Raw genomic sequence first — 27,542 nt, 5'->3', positions numbered from 1 at the left:
TTTCATTTATTTAATCGGTTTATTTGTTTATGCATTTATTTATTCATTCACTTATTTACTTCCTTATTTGACTATACTGCCAGCTGCATCTTGCCAGCCAAAAGCAGGAATGGTAAATGACATAACAAAAATACGGCGGAGAACTTTCACAAAGCAAACTGTCGTGAGATGATTAAAAAAAAAAGGCAAACATACTTATTTGTAGCAATATGCATCCTCCACAGAACAACAGCACCGAATACAAAGGATGCATATTCAATAAAACAAACCACAAAGTGCTCGTAAGGAGCTAAGATCAGTGACGTGGTCATAATTGAAAAGATAGCACTTATTAGAATCGGTACAAACGAAACTTCGCGCTTCACTCATAAGTGGCTTCGATTTGCAAGAAACCTAGCTTTGATGTCCCACCTGTTCTGTCTGCCTCCATCCAGCATGTCCTGGGCAGGATCGAAAGGAGTGGCTCTATGCCGAAGACGGGATAAGGTGGAGGGACAGTAGCACGGGCAGTGTTGTCATCAAGGCAGTGAAAAAGCGGTTGAATGCAACGGTGGCTTGGCAGCTCATCTCTGTGGGAAAGAAAGAAAAGGAGGGATCGGAAATGAACTAAATTTTTGTTTGTGCACATTAAACATATGCAAGAAAACAAACCAACAAAAGATATGCTGTCTAGTATGTTTGTTCTTGAGAAATCTATTTTTATGAGCTCTTTGTACAGGGAGACGTTGACAGATTGCTCATTTGCCAAATAGGAGCCAATTGTCCCGTCGAAATCACGTTCCCGAGGGCAGGGAAAAAAGCAGCGCTTAGGGATTGTCAAAGCTTGGCAGCTTATATATTGCTCGATCTAGAGCACGCCGGTGCTTATGGTGGGGTCTGCTACGGCCTGCATATATTTCACATAGCTTCATATATTTAGCTCAACTGCACATGAGCTATATTATACAAGCCTCCTCAAAGGTCACTAGGAATACCATTATTCTGAGGTGGATGGTCATTTTCGGAGAGGCACAATGTAGGCAGCTTTAGTACGCGTGTGACCTCGGATGCATGTGCATTTGGCTTATTTGCTATCTGCATTCAGACCGTCCCTAAGCATAATGCACGTTCGGCAGCGCGAAGCGACACACGCAAGTTACACACGTAACTTGATCTGTAATTGTTGATGTCCGGTGCAATGTCTTGCCATCTGCGCAGTCCAAAATAAATTTAACACTGCAGGCAACCTCCTCTCTCTATTGTCGACTTTCATCCAGCCATGTCGATTTTTATGTCGACCACATGGCACCACCTACCTCGTCTCTCGATGAACGCGAGCCTATAACACGGGTGGCCTGAGCACAGGTTACACGTTAGTCTGAGCGCTACTGTATGCATCCGAGACGTGTTACTATAGTGGAGGAACCTACCGCAGATGATGTTCTTTAAGGGCCTTCCAGCTGCTGTAGTCGGCTGCCTCCTTGAATAGGTAAACAGCGGCGCCGGAACCACCCAGGCGCCATTGTGGCAGACCAGCTCCCGAGGTCCCCGCAATTCGAATCCTTCGAGGCAGTAGTAACGCGTCACCGATCCCTCGGCCGGCGTGCGCCAGCAAGTCTCCTCGCCGCTGACATTGTAGTAGCCGTTCACGATCTCCGGAGGGTCAGTCGAGCACCCTGAATCTGCGTATAGGAGAAAATTAACATCCTAGTGCGTTAGAAAGCATGTTCGCGGCTCTATAGCGAACGCAGCAAGGACTTTGTGGCTGAGAATGGTAACAAGAATCGAACACATATTATAATGTGCAGCGCATATGTAGAACTCTATCCAACGTGCTTCGCAAGTTGTCCTGGGTCCTGCAACAAACCCGAAGCACACATACGTAATGATTAATTACATGTTCGAAAGTAAACAAGAGAGCCAGAGTACTCAGGGAATTTCTGCACCAAATCATTTTCTGTTGCAGTAAAAAATAAGCGATGCACCTCCAGGCAAGCGCAACTAACCTCCGAATAGTTTATGCGAGATTCCAGTTCGCCAGTCTGTCCCAAGCACAATGACGTGGCAACGGAAGGTCAGGTTACGGAAGGCGAGCCAGTCTTGCACATGAAACACGCGATGCAGTCGCACTTCGTACGTCGAGTTGGCCGCTGTCTTTAGGCGGTCGAACGGCATTGTGTTCAAGTACACTCCGGTCTGATCATTGTAGACACCGCACGCTGGGGAAGGCTTGGGAAACATGCCACCGCAGTCCAGTTCCACAGTCTCGGTGCACGACACGCGGTCCGAGAACGTAGTCCAGCTGTCTTCCTTGCAGGAGTCTGCGGTATAAGCAAGGTGTGGAGAACACCAGGAATAACCATGTGCGTATGTGTGTATGTGCGTCTAAAGAATATATATTATCTCACAACACATGATCTTAAGAAGACATTGTGAAAGTCGAGATACGGACTTCATCGGGGTACAAATATAAACGACGTGTCAGGACTGCATATTGATGATCAGGTATAGCATTCATAAGGGTACGCTTACTCTGTTGAAGTATACGCAAAAGCATAAGCACCCGTTGTGCTGCCTGATATATTATTGAAGGTGTTCGCTCAGTGAAGAACAGCATGAACTGTAGAAACTTTGCGAGTATGGCCCTTAGATTTTTGACACTTAAGTAAGATGCATACAGAAAAATAATAATGAAAAGACTTGCATTCAGCACGGTAGATTTCAGCAATGTGTTTTGAAAGTAAACAATAACTCAACCACCCGCAGTGGTGGTGTAGTCACTTTGGCGTTGCGCTGACATGCCTAAGCACGCGGGATCAAATCCCGGCCGCGGCGGCAGCATTTTTGGTGGGAGCGAAATGGAAGATCAACTATGTACCGTGCATTGAGTGATCGGTAAAGCCCCGAAAGTGGTCAAAGTTAATTCCGACACCCCGACTATGGCGTGCTTCGTGATCATATCATAGTTTTAGCGAGTAAAACCATAGAAATTATTTAATGAACGAAAATGGAGTAAGTCTTAGCGCACAGTAAGTGCTCTCTAACGTAATACTATTCCAATGTGTTTTTATTCCAATCTCCTGACGTAATATTTGCGTAACCGCCGACGCAAGCATCGGGCAGTCGATTACCTGCAGGGTGGTGGTCTCAACAGACCAATCATGCGCTCTCCTCGTTCATAGGAAGTCACTTTTGTTTGCTTCAATAACGAATAAAAACGCCTACACTGATGCGGATTGTCGTATCTAATTGGCTGACAATAGGCAAGGAGAGGAGAACGCTCAAGTGAAGAGGGATTCCATGGGGCCGAGCCAGTGCACTTAAAATCGATAACCGGGTGAAGAGGGTGGCGCCGGCGTCTAGGATCGGTCCACTTTCCCTGACTTAGTTTGCGGTGGCTGGTCGAAAATCGCGGCGGCATGCAACGGAAGCTAAAGAATGACGGTAAAACGGATCCTCAGCAAAGAAGAGTTAGAAGAACGAGGTCGTAAAGGTGCCGAAAGTGCTCTAAAACGTTACATGGCCACGCAAAAAGTATCATAATGCGCAAATAAACCCATGCTTTCCGGCTGGTGCGAGTAGCCAGTGCCTGAGCGATCGGCGGCAGCCATCTTTTATTCCTTTCGGAACAAGGCAGCCTGCGGCTGTTCAGAAGAAAATTCAGTTCTGTTCGGCATATTAATGCATCTTTAATGCGTACACGTCACTTTGACGCGAGGAGTATTCGCGGTTTTGTGACGTAGCGTGCCAGGAAGGTGAAGCGCATGCAGCTAGAAAACTTTTCACCAATAGCCGATGGCTAATCGCGAATAGGCGTCGAATCAGAAATAACTATTTTTCTTTCGTTCGGTCAAATCATGCATAATCAGTGTGTACACACCACATCAAATAGGGAGCTATCGCGGTTTTTATGACGTTGCGTAACAGGTCAAGTGGGGGTGGCCCAAAAAAAGTTTTTGACCAATCGCCGGGGGCAAATTGCAGAATCGGAATATAAAAGTTTGGAATAGTTTTACGTTATAGCGCCATAGGATACTATTCTAGGCGACTGACTCAAGAATCAAGGAGACGTTTGTTTTAAGGCGACTATTTATTTGGACACATAATTGTGACTGCGTGACATTGGGTGACTCAGTGCATTGCGTGATTTATATGTCTGCGCGTGGGAAACTGACACTCTATTCGGCTATGTAGTGACGTGAGATTCTGTGGCAGGGCCCACAAAATAGTGCCGTCTTCACATAATGTTGACACGTGTAATTTTTTACATTTATCGGGTGACCACGTTTCACCGCTTGTATCGGAAATTTCTCTAGTGTTATCGATGGTTCTATCTACTGTCGGTTGCCGCCGAAACCGCCGAACCTTGTGTAATCTGATTTCATGAATGCGCGATGCGAATGGTGTAGAACTTTCTGGAAGAGCGCAGGCACCAGCGATTACCCTGGAACCTTGGATGAGTGATGTATAAAAGCCGATGCGCTTGACTCACTGACCAGATTTTCGACGATCGCCGACTGTATTCGCCACCATTCTTGTGCTTTAAGTGTAGCCTGTTTTTGAGGGCACAGGTTCGCCCAATAAAACATTAGTTTTGCCATTCACAGTTTTTCTGCTTTCTTCACCGTCACTACCACGGGACAATATCGCCCTTTGAGACATATGCCAGATTCAGAATGTTTAATTATGCGAGTGAGCAGGGCACGAAAAAATTAGATTTCGTCTGCCGCACTTCAAGGCATGTTAAAGCTTGCTTGTGTCTACAATGAGCGCAATTAGGCACCCCTTCGAGCAATGCCATTTATTACACTCTGAAATTAAAACACTAAGGTTTTCCACGGACTTTTCGAACATATTGTACTTGTGTTTCCGTTACGCCCTCTCCACCAGTACAGGGTGGTGACTACGCACTCGCTCCCATCACTGCAGTTATGTTGTCGTTGTTAGAGTAAGCAATGTTAAAGTAAACGCGTCAAGTGAACCAAGTAACTGGAAGCTTCCCACTGAAGGCTCACCGACGATAACTGTGAGGAAGAGGTCGTTCTGTGACACGCCCGCGTCCGTCTCCACCCTGCACGTGTAGTTTCCCTGCATGGACATGTCGGCGTTGAGGATGGTGATGAAGGAAGGGGAGCGGTTGCTCAGGTCGACCCGCTTGTCGAACAGGTTGCGCGCCAGCGGACGGCGGCCCTTGCGCCACACGTAGACCTCGGCGCCGTCCTTGAACCAGAGGACGCGCCGCAGGTCCTCCCCCGGTGAAAGCACGAAGAAGCAGAGCAGCGTGGCGCCCTCGCCCTGAAGCACGTACTGCGTCTTGTTGCTGTCCGACAGGAGCCGCACCTCGGTGACCACGATGCCCAGCACACCTGCGTCGAGCATGTCAGACACGATGTCTTTTATGCAGCACGTTTACTATGTATCCTTAGTCCATCTCACCAACAGTATATGCACTGTCAATTTCATTCTTAAGTCGGAAAGGGCACTGATAGACACTGCTGGCATTTGCAACTTTACTGACAAATCAATCGCCCTAGGTGTGCACCGATAAATACTGGTGGAAGAAAAATTGAATTTGGGGACGGAGTTGTAGGATTGACGTTACATTGCCTGTAATTACGTTACTTGATGTCCAACAAATTATGTACCTCGCATGTTGTCATGGCAACTAAAGAAAACTCTTCGCTCGTCAATACTCCCGACACATTAGTTGACAAAGGAGCCCTAGGTGCAACTCTGTGACAGCTCAACAGATCGTCTCCGTGCATTCTCATGGCGCTGTCAGTAAGAGCACTCATTATGGGTTTAATACAGACAGTAAAGATGGCCTCAGCGACAAGTTCGGCAATGATGAAATACAAATGGCGTTATGGATGACGTACGTATCAAAGGTGATCACCACAACAAGTGTTGACAGCGTATGCACACCTAGAAAATCGTGCTGCTCTGCTTAATGTAAGCGTACCTACGTCCTGTCCACCCCAGAAGAAAGGAAAGATGGAGCAAATGTTTCGGCAAACGCGAATTTGTTAAACATGAGGCCAGTTATTGTCACAATGTAGAAGCTAAAAATGAATAGAACACCTTTTCACTGCCGGGCGATGTCATACAAGGCGACATGCAGTTTCTTTGCAAAAATATGCAAGTTTACTTTTATTTAAGGCACATATATATCGTAAGTTGTTGGTAGTACAGAGAAAAAAGTACGAGAGTATAAAGATTACACATATCAATATTATAAACCAGGTACTCCTCATCAACTATAGACGAAAATCGGTCTTTTCCTTCGTGAAGAGCATGAAGTCAAGGCACTCGACAAGTGCTCCAACACAAAAAAGAAAAAAAAGGAAGATTATGAAAAAGGCAAGAAACGGGCCACGTATTACGACATCCAAAAATCGCGAGGACTCGGAAGCGATGCAGATTCCCACTTTTAGAACGCATGCGTCACACCGAAGGTCGCCAGAAGAAGAAAAAAATGTGCCTCGCGGCATTTCTTTAATTTCCTCACTACACTATATAAGGGCTAAGAGAATGTAGAAGTTTCCAACATTCGTATCCTGTTTAGCTGCTAAGAAGGCCTGACACGTGTAGCTCTATATCTTAAGTTAAGATTTCACTGCCTGTAATAGCTCGCGTGGCTGTAAAGAGTTTTCCTTTTGCTTAGGCGACGGAACAAAAACTGCCCGTTTCTTCGCCTGGCCTTACACATGCTTTTTCACTCGAGACTGAAAAGAGAAAAGGAAAACGACTCCAACCCACGAGAGAAGTCAATAAAGCACTTAGAGTGAATAACAGAGAAATGAAAAAAAAAAGTAAAAGTTTCAAAGCACCATCGTCTGCCAGCCTTGCTCTTTCTCATTTTTGTTCTTTCTTTCCCATTCTCTTTCATTCGTACGCGCTGCTATGGACATCAACACGCTTTTTCGACAAGGACCCGTGCTTTTGTATGTAAACTTACTCTTGTTTTTCTCTCAGCGCTTCAGATGCGCTTTCTCCGCGGAATTCGAGAAGGAAAATGGGGAATTACGACAACAGCTCGGCGGAGTGTGAAATGCCCAAGTTTATTTCGCAAACAGCGGTAACACTATTTACGAACCAAGGGAGAATGGTTAGCTCGCGTTTGCTGTGTTTAGTTTCTGCGTGGCCGGGGCGACGCCCTAAACTTGCAGCAACGTGGCGAAGTAGATGTAATTAGGGAGTTACTCTTGGGACCATAATTTTAGCGGAACCCTCCTGGCACAGTTGACTGCTGTGCATATTTCGTATTTTTCGCGAGTTTCTGTGTGCGTTTTCATTATTTTGAGGTTCTTCGCGTCACTTGTGCTTTATATGCAGCCTCCAGGTGGCTGGAATGTTCTGAACGCAAAAGCGCTTCAGAATGAGTTTCTTGTTCGGTGCAGCACTTAGTATGAAGAGAAGGCTGAAATAGAAAAGTGAAGTAAGGTAAGTAGAAAGAGTAAGTTTTTGCAGAGCATGTGACTTTGGAAGAGGAAACAAACTGAACTATCAATTAATCTTATATGCTCATACGAAGATTACAGTCGCTTGATTAAATCGAAGCTCCGAAGTGGCTAGTTCATACAAATTAGACTAGGAAATGTGTTGTTCTGTCAATCGTAAACATGCCTTAGTCAGCTACGGTTTATCGGATATAAACACTGGATCTAACATAAAGATATATGCACATACAAACGCAAGTAAGGAAATGAGTAGAATAAACATATAGCCTCCAGTGTCCGCCACCATGATGTTAGCGAAGTAGAAATACGGTTATTTTAAGCTGCTTGTGTTCTTGTCATGTGTACTTAGGACACGGACAAGTGCGGTAAATCCCCGCGATGAAACCGTCAGATATTTTGATTGCAGTATTTTTACCTAGCATTTCTCTTTCTAGGTGAATATAGTACCTTCACTAGAAACACGAGAGAGAGAGAGAGAGAGAGAGAGAGAGAGAATAATGCAGAGAAAGGCAGGGACGTTAACCAGAGGTAGTTCCCGTTGGCTACGCTGCGCAGGGGGAAGGGGTAGAAACACAAAGCTTCTTTAAGTACTTCCGAGGATGTTCTTTCTCTGTAGAGTTAGCGTTGGCATCACTAAAACTATTATTAGCCACTACATCACATTTCAGTTGTTCTGTCGCGTTCATAGCAGAGATAAATGAGGGTATAACAACGCAGAGACCATAAGGAATCCCCGTCTCTTCCCTAAGTAATACGCGTTGCGGCAATAGTCGGTTCGTACTGAATTACGAACCACAAGGAACTGTGCTCCGTATCTAAGTCCCTTCCTCCCCTTATTTATATGTCGATCTGCGCTAAGTGGCCATACTTCTCCCCGAGTGCATATGAAGCTGAAAATTTTGCAGTTTATTATTATGGTTTTAAACAGGTTTACAGTTCTTTTTATTCTGTTACGTGGCACCATGGAGTGGAAAGCGAGAATTTGGAATCTCTGAGCCATTGCAGTATGATAAACCAGGCTGCATAGTACATAATACGTTGCACTGAAATCTCTAGCGGCTTTTAAACCTTATACTCACAGAGGGAACTAGTTACGTTATCTGACCTGGATTACCAACGCGATTACAAGAAAGCAATGTTCGTAGGTAAGTGAAGAAATTCCTCTTCCTGTCCAACAAACGATGTTAACGCTCGACCTCTACTGCTTTACAAGATCGGTAGGTGCTTGATACTGCCTATTCCGGAACCAAAGAATTTTAATTTTGATCCAATAACACTCTTCGAAAAGTGAATGTCTATAGGAAAGGTCCATTGCTGTTTCTGTGTAACCCCGTGTTCATTTGTTTTCTGACGCTATGAATTTGTCACCATGCTGTTTGAATGAGACCGAGGCTCAAGAGCTGCCGCTCTTTAATTGACGCAATAACGAATGGTCGTGTATCATCTGCGAACGGCAAATGCACGCACGAGTATGCGAACGCATGCGCTAGTTCGTACTCGGGCGCCATCGACACAAGGTCGGCTGCTCTTTACAGAAGCTAGCCACCAAAATCGGCTGACATGTCCTCGCTGAAGTGCGTACACTGCGGTTCATGGTCCTGTAGAGCGCTATTGCTGCCCGCTCCAGTTAGGGTTACTATTTATGGCTCCGGTTAGAGTTACTCCTATATGGCTATGGTTAGAGTTACTGCAAATGGCTCCGGTTACAGTTACTCCAAATGGCTCCGGTTAGAGTTACTCCATGTGGCTCCGGTTATAATTACTCTATGTGGCTATATGGGAGTCAGGATTCCACTACTGTTTTCTGCACGCCGCTCGCACCACCTCCAGTGATATTTTATAACGCCGCTGTTCAGCGAGTTCCACCACGTGGTTCCACTACCGAGTTCCAACAGCCCCATTGTGGAGAAGCCAACACTTCGGAGGCGAAGGGTACAACCCGCTTGATCCCGCCGACCAAGTGCAAGCCCCGATTCGCAACTGCGTCCGCTGCAATATTACCAGGAATATCGCAGTGCGCGGGTATCCACTGAAATGCAATTACGTGATTCACTGTACTTGCTTTTGTTCTGGCGCATAATTGTTCCGGCCTGACTTATCGCTCGACGCACTTTCTAGGAGTTCAAGAACTTTCACGCTCTGGCAAACGGCAACCAAATGGCAGCCATATCGGGACGCGAGACCTCAAAAAGATAGAAGGAAGCAATGCCAGGGTACGAGCGCATAAGTGAACGAGGGATCCATTTCATGTGCACTGAAGCATCCTGAAGTTCAAGTTTGGAAAACTCCCCTTGGCTGTCACGCTTCGAAGAGTGGCCGGTGGGTTAAGAGTTCCCAGGCCCGCTATTGCGCACCGTCTCTCATTGGCAGCCTCTGATGCCGCTGCGTATTTCCCTCCGTTCCAAAGCGCTTTTCGTGAGCCGATGTGTTTCCCTAAGCGAAACAATTTCGTGAGGATTAAGCAGGGCACGTGGACAGGGCAAGCTATTCTTTGAAATTGTGTTATGTTAACATGATGTGGATTACGCCCTTAATACGGCTGCGTTCTATGGCGAAGGGCGCTTGTTTGGTTTTTTTATATAAAAAATATATCGGGTTTTTCCCGCTTGAAAGGTTCTTTATTTGTCATAAGAACAGGCTGTATTTTTTTGATAAAGGATTACTATAAACGCTATCATGTTTCAAATTCTCACGGAAAGCTTTCATTCCCTATGAATCCTGTAATTCTTGCACAGATATAACGCATGTTTATTTTATTTTTTCTGCCTTATTGCCATAGAAACTCAATTGCTTTACTCGAAATGTTATACATGAGGTTCGCGGTGTTTTGCCCGAAAAATATCGTTCATGAGATAAATATCGGCAAGCCAAACGCATTATTCTCTGCGTAACAGGCCCAAAAATACTGCGAGCACTGCCATTGTAGTCTTTTGATCAATAAAAAACTGGTTCTGCTAACATTTCAAATGTGTATATTAGAAACTTGTAATGTCAATTAGAGCGGGCCGTTCTTTATAGGTAGCTGCTTTTGTGTCCTCATACTTTTCTGCGGCTTATGAATTTCTGCCTTTGTTCACTTGGACTACTGTCAGCAGTTCACATGCACTGGGTAGCTCTTAGGCTGGCTGATTCAGCGAGTTTTTCCCAACGTTTCTTAACCAAGTGCGAGGTTCCATTACGAGAAGAAGTTATCTTTACTTCGAACTACAAAGGAAACAATCAAAGCAACCCCAAATCATGCGCTCGCACACCAGCGTACGCTACGGGAACCTAATCTTCGAGATCTCACGTGCTTCTGTGAAAGGAAGAAATTTCTATAGCACTGAAAACATGCCTCTCAACTTCCTGGCCGGATCGACGAAAGAGAGAAAACACGGGAAGAGTGGAAGGAGAACAAAAGTAAAGAAAACTATTTCGTTGAAACTCTCCGTCGATCGCACTTTCTTGAGTGTCTGGTGATATAACTTCATTCTGCGTTCGTTTTAGAGCCTGGGTAAGCCCTGATACACTACTTAGGTTGAAACGGGGTCGCGATAAATACAAACTTTTCCTTTTGATGGCATTTATTTTGATCTTATTGGTTTGTAACTTTTCAGCAGTAGCAGCGTGAACGTGGCACCTGCAGCAACACGTAGTTTAAGCACGTTGCTGTCGTTTGTTATCTTTGTCGCCCCTCCTATGCTTCTTCTTTCGGTTTTTCTCTTTCATTCCTAAAAAATTTCAAGATCAACTGGAGAAGAATGGAAATGTAATTTGTGAAAAAGTGCGGCATTTTAACTTAATGGAGTTTGATTTCTTTTTTTTTTTTATTGCCGATCAGCGCAGCCATTCGGGTGGTCTCAGAAGCCTCGTCTCAAGCCTACCTACTACAATTATGCTCGCCGCACAGTGTAACGTGCCCATTGTAAATGTGCGTTTAATTATTATTCCCTTCGAGTAATTAGTATAAGCCCTCTTTAGTCTTTCCCGTTTGAATGTCCATTAGCCTTCACGAAAGGTTTACTTAATTAGTCGATCGCAATGTACGCTTCACCATGCCACGTGAGTAGATGAGGATCCGGTGACATGCTAACCTATCCCGCAAGTACTATGTTCCTCCGCCACTTCGTGATATGCTGTGTTTATATAGATGCAAATTTACGCTTCTTATCGGGTGGTCACGAAGACATTAATCATTGGTTCGGGCAATCCGTCGCGTGACTTCCTAACGAGTAGAGGATGAAAAGCTTGCACGACCTCAAAGCGAAATTTTGCTGGCCATTCGCCGTCCCGATGCGTATTGTAATAATTTATGCAGCGGTATACGTATGGGCTGTGGAACACTCAGATTACAAACCCCGTTATGGACCCCTTTTTCCGCCTCAGTAAGCCCCTTCTAAACTGTTTTTTTTTTTCAACCTTTTTTCAGCAAAAGATAAAGGTATCATGTTAGGCAAGCTTCTGCCTATTACGCTTCCTGCCTCCCTACTTTATTCCTCTGTGAGCCGTGTATGTCGACCTGAGGCATCAGATGGCTACACCGCGCCCCCAGATTGGCGCTGGAGCTCTTAGTGTAAGTGCGTCATAAAGGAAGCTTGTTCTGCCGGCTGACACTGCGTTTATGGGGACTATAGAGACACCATTCTATATATCTGTGCTCTCATAAACGTCAGCCCAGGTCCACTTCTACTGATGATAGGAAAGGGTTGAGTGGTTGGTTATGCGAGCGCCTGAGAACTGCCGTAAAGGACCTTGGGGTTGTCGGATTTTTCAGCGGACATCGAGCAACGTCAACGGATCGTTCTATTCTGTGCATTCTTGTCAGGCGTACTTGTGACCTTCCAGACATCCCCGTCTTAACATTACGAGGGCGCTGTGAAAACATGCGAATAATGTACGACGCATAAACAACGCAATACCTGCTGCCATCGCTCACAAGTATCTTGTTCCCATTGGCTAGAGAATGATCACATGCCAGCACCCAGGGGTTCACCCCATCATTCATTCATTCATTCATTGTCATAGCACTGCAAAACCTAAGCAATCTCGGCAATGACTCTGCAGCCGAAAGCTCGATTTTGAGTGAATGCACGAGAGTTCCCAGCAAAGCTGCAATCCTGCGTTCCGTGGCCCGGTTTGCTTCTTACTGATTTGAGTGTTACTGATTTGATAGGTGCCATTGATGAGCGTTATCGGTGAGCTAAAGCAGAATTTTTTAGCGTGGCCATTAAGCTTGCGGAAAGGTTTGTATAAATGGTACTCGAACCTTAGTGCCAAAATTATGCTGCTTCTCGCAGAACGTACAACCAACGATTTTGCAAAAAAGCTACCTTTCGGTTTCTGATTCCTGATTAAGGTATTCAATACCTTCCCTGGATTTTCACTCTATAATATTATAGCTTCGTTTGCGCCACAAAAACCAATGTTTCCTATCGGCAGGATTCTTGCATTGCAATAAGCGACAGTAGTCATATAATTACCATATACGGATTTAATAGTATTAATTGCAGAGCAGCAGAAATAGCAGCATAAAATAAAAGCAGCCGTTCGTTGGCTCCTAGCTACACCTATTTTATTTAGGTGCCACTGAGAGTATGCAACATGGGAGTATACTTTGAGAGTATGCTTTATAGAATTCGCATTTGACATCCGATGTTGTCACGGGAATGAATGATTCACTCTCGATCTGTTGGTTTGATCACTCTCGCCCGTTACACACGCCTTAAGGCGCCTCATTGTTAGCGACACACACAAAGCTTTCTCAAAGATGCTAACTCGAATGTATTACGCTGTACTATATATTCTGCAGACAGAGATGAGAACGGTCGTTTGGCTGTACCGCGTGCAGCATTCATAATCAATATTCTAGTACAGCCAGTACCTAGCCCAACTGCGCCCACTAGAGCTATTCTCAGCGGCATTAATTATAGTTACGGCCACGTTTACAGCTGGCTGGCGTGATACGAGCACCCATTACAACTCTGACATTAAGACAACATTTTCCCGCTCGTTAGAATTTTGTAGGAGCGGAAGCTTCGTTAAGAATGCACAGAGTGGACTGAATCACCTGCCAGGCAGGTGGCCTTCGCCTGCACCGACGTAGGCCATCGTTTTTAGACGACATCGGTGCTTGGGGAGCCATAGACGCGTAAGTGCTTATTCTAGGTCGTTTGAGCCGCACGCGCACATTAAACTGTGACATGAAGCTGCTTACACGATGTGTGGCGTCTTCTCGGTATGTGACCACACAACACTCGGAATGGCCACACAACAGCGTTCGCTATAAGACCACATATAACAGTCTTCGTAGCATGCTTGTCACGCCAGAGCTCTAACTTCCAACGCGCATTACGACATTCTTCATGAAGATTGCTGAGCATACGTTTACCCTTCAATATTACATAGAATAACGGGATAGCCTTAACCTAGGCTTATCATCTTTTGCTATGTTACGTTTTAGTGCGGAATCATTATAAGCCACATTACGCGGAAATCCGTCGGCATCGACGGATTTCCGCGTAATCGACGGATTTCCGACGCGTAATCGTGGAATCGACGCGTAATCGACGGTAATCGACGGATTTCCGCGATTTCCGGCAAGAGCAGAAACACGTAAATGCTCGGATTGACGAGAAATTCCTCTACGAGGTTGCTGTAAACAAAGTAAGGTATTGGCTTTGAAAGTCTGATAAATTTTGGTCTCGGTGGGAATCGAACCCAGGCCTCCGGGGTGTGAGACGACCACGTTTCCCTGACTCCATGGCGGCTCCACGGTTGTGGTTTACTCAAGGTGTGCTTAGTGCGTAGGTCATTGCACGCGTTACGGCGCAGTTAATGGAGAGGAGGTGGCGCCACGTCATGAGTATATAAAATGAGCGTATAAAATAAATGCATTAATGTCCAATTGAACGGGGCTGACCAGTCCTTTTGGTTTTGAACTCCTCGCGGGCAAAGGAGTGCGTTGACAGGCTTGGAGCATTTTGATTTGATCTTGCCGAGGCGCAATTAGAGTATAGGCGAGAGCTTGCGCGAACAAGAAACACGCGGAAAAATCATTTCAGCAAAGGGAGTATAATGCTTTCACATTATCGCACGTAAGCAGTCCTAAGTGTCCCTGTCGAATTTTGTTCTAGTAAAGCCTAGCGTCTATACCTATAACGTTGAGACCTGAAATATGCCTTTAAAATTCTGTCAACTTTTGTCAGAGTCCACTGTTTTAGGCATTCCAACAAAGGGATAATTCAGTACGCTTCTGTCATTATTTCAGGAATGCTAAAAATGTGATGATTAAAATATATCCAGGCTTGATGAGGTAGCTAAGAAAGCGAGGCGCTTATCTTCTCCCTCTTTCTCACACATTGCCCCATCCCCCTTGCTTCACCTATCTTTCTTATATCCAGAATTAGAAGTGATGCAATACTATAAGGCCGAGTATATAAAAGGACTATGGAACGTGCAGCAGGAGCTAGATTCTAAAGTTGAATGTGCGGTTTGTCCTTCAGAATGCCGCTGTCAGTCAGCCGACAAATGTTTATGGTGTCAACATGAATAACATTCACGGTACGCTTCCATTCCTGCAATCTCATTTAAGGCTACAGAAGCCAGGGACGCAATCGTGCTCGATCGGTCACCAATTGTTCAATGTTAAAGGCGCTTTTGGACATGACGAAACATAATAGCAATAATTAATATTGGGACTTGGAAATTTTGTTCCACATAACTCGCCTCTGCTATATTACTACGGATGCTACAAAATGAACAAACACGAAAAATCAAAATCATGGCCCTGAAAAAACATCCTGCCGTTGGCCCAAACGCGCAGCAAGTGCTACTGGTGCACCTCGCTCGGGTCACGAGACATGGCTCGCAGGCTGACTCTACAAGCTTCCAAAAAGAACGTTGAAGGCAAGCTTTGAAGGACCGCAAGGAAGGCGAGTGAAAGAAGGACCCATATGGACGACCGGGGGTTCAATGCAAACAATGTAGACGTGAAGATGGCGAGAGTACATGCTATACGCGATAGCTATTCAAGCTACGCTACGCCGAAAGAAAGCTGCCGCACTGTAATAGGGCGCGGTATGCGGATGCTTGCGAGGTCAAAGCCCCGCTGGACAGAATACCGCTATCGGGAAAGCGAGATCGATCGTGACATACCTCGCTCGCCGCTGCGCCGATGAGCGGGGGGGAGGTTCCCTGAAGAGGAGTCTTAAGGTTTGGGGAGCGAACGTCCATGTGGTTACCGCAGAGGCGGAGTCTATTAGGAGTGCCTGAATGAGCCCCGGTGGCAATCGCAGTGAGCTTTGCCGATGAAACTTTGTGACTTCTGCGGGTGCAATAAAACAATCGCGCACCTTCTTTGTGAGTGCCCTCAGTTCAACCCGCAAAAAGCAGTCCTCACAGCCACCCTATACAAACTGGACAAGCGCCCAATGACAGAAAACAATACCCTTGGAAACTGGCCTACGCGAAGAACAGTGCTATCCGCTATGAAGGACTTTCTGTGTCTTTCTGACACAGAAAGTCCTGTGTCAGAAAGACACAGGACTTTCTGACAAATTGTGACTGTACACTGTGGGACGTAGGATTGCACGGTGATACTGCGTAACACTCGGAACGCCTTTGCAGGCTGCGTGACAGTTCCCACAGAAACAGTTGGTGTGTGTGTGTGTGTGTGTGTGTGTGTGTGTGTGTGTGTGTATGTGTGTCTGTGTGTGTGTGTCTGTGTGTGTGTGTTTGTGTGTGTGTGTGTGTGTTTTGGATTTTCTTTTCATTCCTTTTCATTTTTTATCATTTTCTCTCTCTCACCTATCGCATCCCTTTGCCCCTCCCCCAGTACAGTGTAGCCAACCGGAGGTAATCTCTGATTAACTTCCCACCTCTCTCTCTCTCTCTCTCTCTCTCTCTTTCTTTGCCGATGAAAATGATTTCCACAAAAGCGCCGACGGCGCCTTTTCTCTGTGATCAAACCCACTCCGAGGATGTTTTTACAGAAGCCACGCTTCAAGAAGGAGCATCACAGTGTGCGTACCGAGGGGCGCTGCGTAAAATGCGGCGTACGGATTGGCGCATCGCGTAGTTTGAGAGCATCGAGTTTTACGGGCGCTTCTCGGCAAGGTCGCAAGAATCAATTTAAACTTCTGTTGTCATAGAGGGCCTTACTTTTTCTGATAAGATTCTGTGCTTAGAGAGACTCATTTGAAACCTTAAAGTCGGCCTTCGTGCTAAACACAGGCCAACATAACGGCCACGCAGAGAATATTCAAATGAATAAGAATGAGCGCGGCTATTCAATTTCATTGAGCGACTTGCGTGACCAGAGCGTTCTCCGGAGTGTTTGCTAAGCATTCAGTCTTCTCTCGGACGAGCACCGACATGGAATTATAAATGTGCAAAATGGCAACGTGGAGAAACAAACTGGTTTCATTGTAAATGCCTCCTGTGATTGCACTTGCATGCTGTTCGGTGGCGCAAACATTACGACGAATCTGTACTGATCAGTAAACTCACGCTGTATGGGAAGTTTATGCACATCTTACTTCGCAACAAATCACACCCAGAATCGAATTTTACGGGCGCTTCTCGTCAAGGTCGCAAGAATCAATTTAAACTTCTATTGTCCTAGAGGACCGTTGTTTGTTGATAAGATTCTGTGCCTAAAGAAATTCATTTGAAACCTTAAAGTCGGCCTTCGTGCTAAACACAAGCCACAATAACGGCCTCTTACTTACGCCTAACATGCTATTGTTTTGTTGTGTTGCGCCGTCGTAATACTTTTCTGATCGCTTCCGTGAGCGCTCTGCCAAACTGTCTTCCCGAATAGCGAGGGATTAAATATATTAACTTTGACAAGGCACTTACAGTGTTATCATGGAAAATGGGAAAAGCGCGTATTCAGTGACCGCTTTCTATCCTGACGTTTTTCACTGTCAGTTAAGCCTTCACTAACATAACAACGACTAATTGAGAAGCAGTAGTGACTAATTAAGAGCGGCGACCTCGTTTCAAACAGTGCATACGCCTCTGCCTCACTTTCCGAACATTTTCTCATCAAGTGTCTTTCTATAGTTTTGTAATTGGCAGTCTACCTCCAGAGCTTCATTTGGATTGTACGCATGCTAACTAGACGCTATGACACTCGCACTGGAAAAAAAAAACAGTGTCGGGCGTTAATCACAGAGTCGTCGTCGTCGTCGCGATAATCACACGCTTATAAACTGAAGCGCCAAAGCTGCAAGTCTGGTCATCAAGTGGAGATTACGAAGCACCTGGTGGTATTCATTCAATCACTTACTCAGCTAGCGCCGGGTGAGATGTCCTAAAAAGGGAAGTGAAAGCGGTCGTGCAGTAGACATTTCAACAACGGTTTCGGCTACACCGTCGCCATCATCAAAGCGGAGCATGCCGACCCGCCAATAATGCTTTCCTTTTATGCTCCAGCGCAGAAAAAAAAAGGCAATTCCTATGGATCTCCTTTAGTGTACACGAAATATGTTAATTAACTTCCTTTTCATTTATTTTGCTGCTTTCATTGGTATCATGATGTTTGACAGCGCGAACTTAGACGAGGGACGCCTAAAGAGGCGACAAATGAAGGCAATCGCTGACCTCCGATTGATTTCAATTTAAAAAAAATGCAATCATTAAAATCCTAGTTAAGTTCATACTGTCAAGCCTCATGGATCGACAACAACTAGACGGGTCGCATACCTTACAACAGTTTATTTGTATAGTCCGCTGATTTTTATCTGAACTGGAATACGCGGAGTACGCATAAAACATGCACTCAATTTTTTTTTTCGCCGCTTGATGACGCCCTTTGTGTGCTAGTAGAGCAATAAGTTTGAAACATGCACTGTGCGAAGCTTCGGGCAATAATGGTGGCCGCTACGACTTTACAGTGCTCGCGCGCAGAAGAAGATTGCTCTACCAATGGGGGCTGCCTTTGGGCACGTGAAAAATGCAATTAGAAAGAAATAAAATAAAAAACATAAGCAGGTTTCAAGAAGTGCCGTCTTCGGTCTCGAGGGCTGCGCCGGAAGATTCTCGTGAGTGGAAATTATTTTTTTTTCTCCTGGAAGGGTAATTGAATGATTTATGAATGCAAAAGGGCCTTTCTGCAGCCATTAAGCACCTGGTGGGTCACTAGGCGTGCCTTTCATCAATTTCACGGGTCTCCTTACGGTGTTGGAACGAAGAGTGTCTATGAACTGGTAAGTTTGGCGCCTGCCATGGGGATGACGATCCACTGCTCTAACCAATCAATGCGGAGAGGCGGGCTAGCTGGTTGCTGGAACTAGCATTCATGTTTGCAGCGTGGACTTATTAAAAACATGAATGCCAGCGCCATTGCTCTAACTTGACCCGCTATGCCGACAGCGCTCACAAGGGCATGTGTCCTCACCGCAAATATTTCTCTCGTATGGCCTTAATCATAACGTGAAAGAAACTATTAGAGTCCTGAGGGTATCCCATAGAATCAAAACAGCGACCGTCACTGTGCGATACTGTAGTGCCCTCTAGGGACACCAGCAATGGACGCAATGTGCTAAACGGAGGTGTAATTCACGTGTACAGGCGTCCTTCATTTATTACCGCACGTCTGCCATAAAGCGCCTTGACTACAGGCCTAATGTAACACAGAACTGTGAAGCGTACGCTTTAATGATTCATGAGGAGGGCGAGGGGAAGAGGGGGCTAGTATTAAACGCATGTGACACGTGAGTTACTGGTGCTGTTACAGTCCTACCAATGCTTCTAGTTCGGCACAAATCACTTTAAATGGCGGTGCAAACGTGTACGTAGCATAATGTATTTACTTTGCGCAGCCACTACAGTTTTATTTTAGGAAGACAGGTGCAGCAGGGTGTTACAACAGAAATACATGACAATTCCGGATGTATACAAGCAAGTAAGGAGTTCGATCAGACAACTGTCACAGTGCGCTGCAATTTTTGGTTTTGTAGTAGCGTTGTAGGGAATGACACCGGCGATCTGCAATCCTGCTGTCATACCCGCAGAACACACGCACAAAAACATAATCGGGAAATTCTATGTGCCAGAACAACGATATGATTATGATTTACGCCTTAGTGGTGGATTCCGGGTTAATTTTGACCACGTGGAGTTCTTAACGGGCACTGAATTCCCGGGACACAGGCGGTTTTCTTTTTTTTTTAATTTCGCCGCCATCGAAATGCAGACACCGCGGGCGGGATGCGATTCCACGCCGTCTAGCTTAAGAGCGCAACACTAAATCCACTACGCCACCACGCCGGGTACACACAACAGGCTGCTGCGCAGAAGATAGCACATACGAGTAAGGACTATTATTTATGGCGCTGTTTGCGCTGTAATGTTCGGGTGTTGTTATCACGGCGCCTATACAACTTGTTGTCGGCCAGCCTTATGAGTACCATCAGTCATCTTTACTAAGCGCCGTTATAATGACTGCAATGCTGTAAACTGCTTTTTTACCGATTCCTAGATAATTTAAACTTTCAGCGTAAAGAAGATTTTCAGAATAGCGTGGACACTATGAGAGAGAGAACAAGGAGAATAACGGCAGGAAGGTCCACCAGACAAGTGTGCGGATGCTACCCGACACTGGGGAAGGGAACGAGGGAATAGAAAGAAGAAAGTGGGAGAGAGTGAACACTATGTGTGCATGCAACAAAGCGTCTCAAAATCAGTCAAGTCCAATGAAGTGCCCCACCTATACATTCGGCTGCCATCGTTCTGCTGTCTGAAGCTAATATTGGTGTTTGCCACAGCTGGTGATGCGCGGTGAAGTCGCCTGGGAAGATCCAGGGGTCAGTGGTCGTTAGCATTAAGTTGCAGTGCGTGGCAGTATATGGATAAAATAAACCGCAGCCTTTTTTTACTTTAGTGCGAATAGAACGTTGCGGATGAGCCATGATGCTTCCTGAAGACTTGCAAGCTATGAATCAAGATCATCCAGCACTTGCACTGTACTTTGCGCTGGCGGAGTATGTAGGCTATTCAAGAGCATTCGAAAAGTATTCTTCAGAGACCGGAGCATCATAAGCACTTACCGGTCATCTTTGGGCAAATTGTGCGGAACCCGCTTTGTGCACACTACAGCGATGTGCTGTATCACTTGAAGTGTCGCCGGCTTCAGCTGTGGCATCGGCTGTGGCTTTGGTTGTTACTTCGCTTGTGACTTCGGTTGTGACTTCGGTTGTCACTTGCGCTGTGGCTCTGGTTTTCGGTGTGGCTTTAGTATTGCGTGCCTAGTTCTCCGCCATGACCTTATGAGATTTAGATTGGATTCCACTATGCCAAGGGGACAGAGCAGAAGCTGTGCTCGGATGTGACGTACTCTTCAAAGATGCATCGGCGTTGTTTGAAGCCCGATGGCGTCGGGGGCGTCGCTTTGTGACAGCCGCAATAGCTTCCCAACGAGGCGAATGGTGTCTCGTCATCTGCTTCAAGACCACCTTTTCCTTCTTCATTTTGGGGCAGTCCTTCGGGGAAGCATCATGGGACTCACGCAATCGGTTCATTTGAGAACCGTGGCTGCAGAGGGGCCTGCAGCACGGGGCTCGCTGCAGCGTGAACAAAGTCTCGTGTTCTCGCGCAGGGCGTTCACGTTTCCCAGGCTCGTACAATTGCGGCATTGGAGGGGCCTTGAGATAAATGGCCGCACATGGTGCCTCAGGTGGCTGACTTTGACGTGCGAAAGGAAAGACTCGCCCTTGAAAATTATTTTCACATAGCGAGATGTGCCGAGACTTGCCGATTCTAGTGAAGCCAGCCGTTGATGTCGTCATGACGACATCAATGGCTGGCTTCACTAGAATCGGCAAGTCAGCGCTGGAGATGGAGATGTCCACATGGTAGATGACACCAGTAGCGGAAGCAATGTCCATGTGCATATAAGTATGGAGCTTTATGCCAGTAAGTTCTGTAAGTTTACACAAAATGCTCAGCGCAGTCTCATATGCAACGTCTATAGCCAACGCATTTTCTCGTGGGTCGCCTCTAATCTCTGTGACTTGTTTGACGCCACAATTTCAAGGTGCACCGAAACCGACTGTCTGTTGAGTCACCTAAGGTTGTCGGTAGCGAGCTCTGGTGCAAACAGAATCGTACTGGCTGCGGCATTCCGAGTTGGCCCTGCCGTTGGCGTGCTAGAAGACAGGGGCGCCTGGGTGGTGTGTCTCAGTTTCGCCTTGCGGCTCCCCACAAGCTCGAAGGCTTCATTGGAGAGCACCTCACTGCTGAGCAAGTAGACACTGGTGTCGTCGCCGTCGGTGTCGCTCTGGAGGCCTGTCCGCGTCCTGGACACAGTCGCCGCGAAAGTCGCCACCCCCGGCAGAGGCACGAAGACGTCAACTTGCATCCCCTCCAAGAAGCATGGCGGCTCTCCAAAGATTTACGCAGTAATCACGAGAGAACAGCTAAGCTGGAGAAATAGGGTCCTGGCTCGCAGACAACCCCGTCTTCCTCTCGAAATCGTAAGTGAGCTCTGGTGTTGTGCTGTTCCCCGTTTGTACAGTATGGAAGTGCGAATATCGTCGTGGGACCATGTAAACCCGCTCGCCCAATGCAACAATTTTGTGAAAAGTGAAATAGTTAATCTGGTAAAATAAGCAGTGTACATTCATCATTATAATCATCAGCAGCAGTCTATTTTATGTTCACTGCAGGACGAAGGCCTCTCCCTGCGATATCCAATTACCTCTGTCCTGCGCCAACCGATTCCAACTAGCACCCACAAATTTCCTAATTTCATCGCCCCACCTAGTCTTCTGCCATCGTCGACTGCGCTTTCCTTCTCTTGGTACTCATTATGTAACCCTGATAGTCCAATGGTTATCTAAACTACGCATTACATGACATGCCCAGCTCCATTTGTTCTCTTAATGTCGATTAGAATACCGACTGCGCCCATTTGCTCTCTGATCCAAACCACCCTCGTTCTGGCTCTTAACGTTAAGCCTAACATTCTTCGTTCCATCGCTCTTTGCGTGGTCCTTAACATGTTTCGAAGCTTCTTTGTCGGCCTACAAATCTACAAGTCTACAGGCCTACAAGTCTTTGTCGGCCTACAAGAGTTTTCTTCCGTATATTTTGTAGTTTTGGCAAAATTTAAAAACATACGAGGATAATTACACCGAGGATTGGCGCGGGATGAAGCTGTGCGTATGATGCCCCAGCGTCAGATTCTTACTTTCAGAAGAAACGCCGGAAATAATGCGAGCGGACAAAGGGGAAAATGCTTCGTTCTCTCGTTAACTAGAAAGCTAAGCGTTACTTTATGTTCTATTACATTTTCTGAGAAGCTCTCGTTGTGCTGGTCTGTCAATCATGGAAAAAGAAGGGAAAAAAATTCCGTAACATAAAACTAAGTCATAGAGAGCCATAAGACAGTGAAATCAAAAGATAATAGGAAAAAACTGTCGAGCTGTCTTTCTTTCAACCACAAAAGCAGAAATATTGTTTGATTGATCAGTACACGCTGCCTTGGCAACTGGTGCTCCCGATGATGTGGTAACAAGCTTATAAATGCACGTCTACTGGTAGGTTAGAAAGCAATTATGCCTTACCAATGCCTAAAAAAGTACAGACTTACTTTATTTTTTAATTTTTTTTTATTACTGATGCTGGCGGTCAATGTCGTTAACTTTGTTGTAGAGCTTATAAAGACAAGTTTACGATAAGTACAAAAACAAAAAGAAACAATAACAGTGGCTATGGTGTTGGGCTGCTGAGCACGAGGTCGCGGGATCGAATCCCGGCCACGGCGGCCGCATTTCGATGGGGGCGAAATGCGAAAACACCCGTGTGCTTAGATTTAGGTGCACGTTAAAGAACCCCAGGTGGTCAAAATTTCCGGAGTCCTCCACTACGGCCTGCCTCATAATCAGAAAGTGGTTTTGGCACGTAAAACCCCAAATATTATTATTATTAAAAAGAAACAATAACAGCTATTTCTTCTATAGTAGCATTGTGGATATTTCGAGAGAAAAAAAGAAACGGCCAAAAATATGTGGAGTTGAAAATATTTTATGATAGGAATAACAATTGCTTGCAGTCTCAGTCAGAAAGCTACTTCATTTAGCTGGTTTCGCCATATTGCTTGCACCGACGAGACCATTTGAATTTGCCCTTGCGTCTGCAAGCGGTTTGAAAATGATACGAGCAATGACGTAGGTATGAGCTTAAATAACTGGAACACATTCGAAAAATGACGATGCTCATACTGTTCAGCCATTTTCAAACCCAGACATAGCACTCCTGCCTCTACACAAACACAAAAAAGATTCTTGGTTGTGTAAACGTTAACCCAAGGAGCCTCACTTGGGTTGACATACGCAGTATAGCCTTGCTTTCATTTCTTCAGCTCGAATTAGTAATAAAGGCACCTCGGTCAAAGAGTCATTCATTTCATAGAGTGACAGGTGTTTAGAATTAGGCAACTGAGAGACGCCGATTGCCGACTTTACCGACAGTTCTGAGCTTACAGATCTGCGACCCAGAAAAAATGGCTATGGCTTAGGTAAGGTTAAGCCCAGGATGCGAAGCATACTAGCCTTTATTTTAGTTGTTGAACCACTGTTTAGCTTGGTGAACTGCTGTTGCTTGGCTATATTTGGTTCGGCTAGACGAAGAAACAACTCATGCGTTACTCTGCTTCGCCTTGGACGCCCCGCATTGGACGCGGTGAGCGTCGAGCAACGCAGCGTTCGGCGCGGCAACGAAATGTGTGCCTGAGCAAGCGACGCACGCCTGAGCCTTAGAAACAGCTCGTTTCTAAGGCAACACCGCATTCACTAGAGGCGCTTTTGTACCGCTTTGAAGCATCGTACTCGTGGCTCAGTGGTAGCGTCTCCGTCTCACACTCCAGAGACCCTGGTTCGATTCCCACCCAGCCCATCTTGCAAGAGTTGAGCCAAAGCCACTTCTCCTCTGTCGTGACATCACGGTGTCACGTGGTTTCAAGGCGACACCGCCGCGCCTGGGGAGCTGGGTTGAGCTCTCGTAATATGCTTCGTATAAAAGGCGAAGTGTGACAGGCCGAGCATCGGTAAAGATGTTGCGCTGACCTTGCCGCTTTTTTTTATCTAAAGTGGTCGAATTGGTGCCGAGACAGCTGCTGCGATCAGTTTCGCTGTGGTGAAGGTGGCATGCATATAACGTTTCCCTCTAGAGAGCATTTTTGTCTGCATCCGTTACTCTGAATCCTGCTGACTGGACTAAGTTAAAATTCTATGTACCAAAACACTGAATGTCGAACGTGGAAATAAGACTAACAGGTTTTCATCTCCGATGAGCTGTCCCTGTGCCCGAACCATAATTTCTTTCGGTTATCATTTCCTACGGGAAGTTACCCTTTTTGCACTACTTCATAACGATACAAGTTCACGCTCTCTACGTTGCAGTGGGTAAGGTGACAGACATCGTTGTCTCCATTACGTTCAACGTATGGTGTGTGCGGTGACATAGAACATTACCGTTTGTACTGTATATTCGGGTCCCTCAAGAAGACAGCAGTTCCTCACAGTTATCTTCAGGACATTGTTTTGCCGCGCGGAAACCAGTTGTGTAAGAAGGAGGTTTCTCGTATTCTTTTCAATTACCTGCAGGGCACGGATTTGGCTTCCACATGATGACTTTAGGAGTGACTATTTATAATTTAGAGGTCTGTGACTGATTTATGTGATTTATTTATGTTAAGTGTTGCTACGGTGGGGCAATTGCCGGCAGCAACTGCAAGACTAATCCCACCAGTAGCCTACAACCACTCAACTCAACTGAACTCAACTCGTGAATGCAACAACGCCGTCAGCAACAATTGCCTCGCACACGTTTTAGACGGCGGAAATTCCATCTCGCATTTGGTCTGGTCGCGGCGGAAGGCGAAGCGACGGGAAAATAGTCAGCAGCTTAAAGACGAATAGGAAATTACGAAGCCAAAAAGGTGTTGAAAGCGCATTAGGACTTCGCATGAAAGGAGTAAAGCAAGAGTGGACGCAGACATTAGACCAAAAAGGGAAGGGATCTAATAAAATAGGAATATGAGAGTTAAACAAATAGATAAAGTAGCCTTAGGGTGGCCCGATTTTCTGTTTTAGGGGCGGCATTTTATTCTTCTTCCACGTAGAAGGCCCGAAAGTTGCGTTGTAAATGCGAGGCTTCCTTATCTCTCGCGCTTTGCGTACAGCCTCAAAGCCACGCGCTGGGCTCTACAAGGCTCGATGAAAACACTGCGCGTAACCGCAAACCGTGAGCAAGCAAACAAGCATGTGAACGGCGCATCTGCAACGCAGAACAGATTAACGCACACAGAAAAATGGGCTGAGAGCAAGAGCAGACACAGGCAACGGGCTTCGTGCAAGTAAAATAAAGTGGGAAAAGCACACCGCAGGGACTTCGGTGGCAAGTAAAACGAGTAAAAACGTCGTCACGTGAACAACTATATGGTTTCGATAAGACCTATGCCATTGGAAATTTCCTTGCTGTTTCCTGTCAATAGCCGTGCTACCATTTTTTTTCTTGTCTTGTTGATGAATGATTACAATATATTTTTAAAAGCGCAGTTTTTCTTTGCGAACATCGTCGGGCTTTCGTGGCTGTGGGAGCTGCGTGGCTGTTCTGTCGCAAATAGGCCAACCAATCATAGCTGAGGAGGTGCGCGTCACCTCCGCTGGGTTCCTTGTGTCACCACCAGATGCCTCTCGTCTCCGCGTCTTCGCGGCAGCGGTGGCGCCGGCCATGTGGAGGAAGGTGAACAAACAGAACCAGAAAGCGCGCCTTCACGCATCCTAAGTAAACGCTTGTTGTGGATAGAATGGATTCGAATTGCGCTACGTACGTAGGCGCATGCTGCCTCTGAAACCGTGATGCGTTGACGGCTAATTAACGAAGAAATTTGGGCTAGTTGGTGTTGTTGCATCTGCGTCCGTCGTGTGTATGTGTGCGCGTGCGTGCGTGCGTGCCTGTATGTATGTTTTGACTCTCTTTTTTTCCTGTTTTCATTCATAGAGCAGTCATTCCTTACAAGTAATATGAAGCCAGTTTGTGATGGGGGTGTCGGACATTTGCGCTGAATTTTTGACAATCTGAATAAAAACTTTTCTCGCACATTATATCCGTCCGAGATAATCCGGCAATGCTCAAAAATGCCGAAACCATTGGTAGCTCATCGCTTTAAATGGTGACTTCTGGGATTGAAGAGATTTGTGCGAGCACGTAACCTTGCAGTTTCATTTCAATTCGCACCACAAGTAACACGTTGTTTCAGTTTACCGCTATCATGCACCTTTGTATTTCCTGCTTCAAAATTTACGTTGGAAAGGGCATTATTGCCGCCGTGGCAGAGCCAATCGAAACGCTTCAATTCATTGGTCTAATGATAGGAGCAATAGTAAGTTAGGTTTAGATCCATCGCGCCAGTACACCGCCAAAAGTGTGCGACACACCGAAAAGGACTGCGTATTGAATTACCGAATTGGGTTGCATTTTCATTTCGTTTACTTTTCATTTTTGTCCGATAGCGCTGTTGAGTTGTGCTCAGCAATTCTATTTGTCGATGCGTCTCATTTACATTGTCATGATTACTTTTCATACAGTATTATTATACTAGCGATTTTTGTTTGCAACACTCAATTTCTTGCCTCTCTCTCCTAGAAAGTGCTTGTAATACCGCGAGGTGTCAGTAATGTCGACAATAAAGTCTGCTGAAGGCAGACGAAATGAAGGAACTAAATAAAAGGCACGCTTAGGCTTGAGTTTGATCTGGGGGAATTGGGAATAAAAAAGCAGCAGCTGTGAGATAATATGTGTAAAGAAAGGAGCCGGGGGTGGAAGCGGCGGGGATTCCCAATATCGGCGTGAAGAAGGTGTTGGCCGAGCGATGATGGCACAGGAATGGAATTGGCACTAATTATTCGAGAGCACTTGTCGCTGTACTACCGGCTTGGAATAGCAGCATCCTTCCAGTATTATGCCAGCGCCAAGGCTTCTGCAACCGACGGCATCTGCAACAGAAGCAGATGCCATCGAGAAAGCCGATGTATTGCTTGGTGTAAAATCAACCTCTGCATAATATGAATAGAAACAGAACACCGACCAAAATAGGGTTGTCTAAAAATTCTTAAG

At 45.9% G+C, this 27,542-nt stretch overlaps 1 protein-coding gene across 1 annotated transcript in view; it reads right to left on the bottom strand.

Annotated features, from left to right (window-relative positions):
• LOC135917668 (uncharacterized) overlaps nt 1–27,542 on the bottom strand; it is a 33,938-nt gene that overhangs the window by 1,029 nt on the left and 5,367 nt on the right. Inside the window, exons 2-5 of the mRNA XM_065451239.2 lie at nt 4,995–5,345; nt 1,986–2,300; nt 1,410–1,661; nt 412–569 (exon numbers count right to left, since the gene is read on the bottom strand). Of these exons, the coding sequence (XP_065307311.1) occupies nt 466–569; nt 1,410–1,661; nt 1,986–2,300; nt 4,995–5,345 (1,022 nt within the window). The 3' untranslated portion in view covers nt 412–465. The remainder of the gene's footprint in view (nt 1–411; nt 570–1,409; nt 1,662–1,985; nt 2,301–4,994; nt 5,346–27,542) is intronic.

The sequence above is a fragment of the Dermacentor albipictus genome, chromosome 4 (assembly GCF_038994185.2).
Source record: "Dermacentor albipictus isolate Rhodes 1998 colony chromosome 4, USDA_Dalb.pri_finalv2, whole genome shotgun sequence".
In the NCBI taxonomy this organism is placed as follows: domain Eukaryota; kingdom Metazoa; phylum Arthropoda; class Arachnida; order Ixodida; family Ixodidae; genus Dermacentor; species Dermacentor albipictus.
The sequence above is the reverse complement of the archived record's forward strand: the minus strand, read 5'-3'. Positions and strand labels throughout refer to the sequence as shown.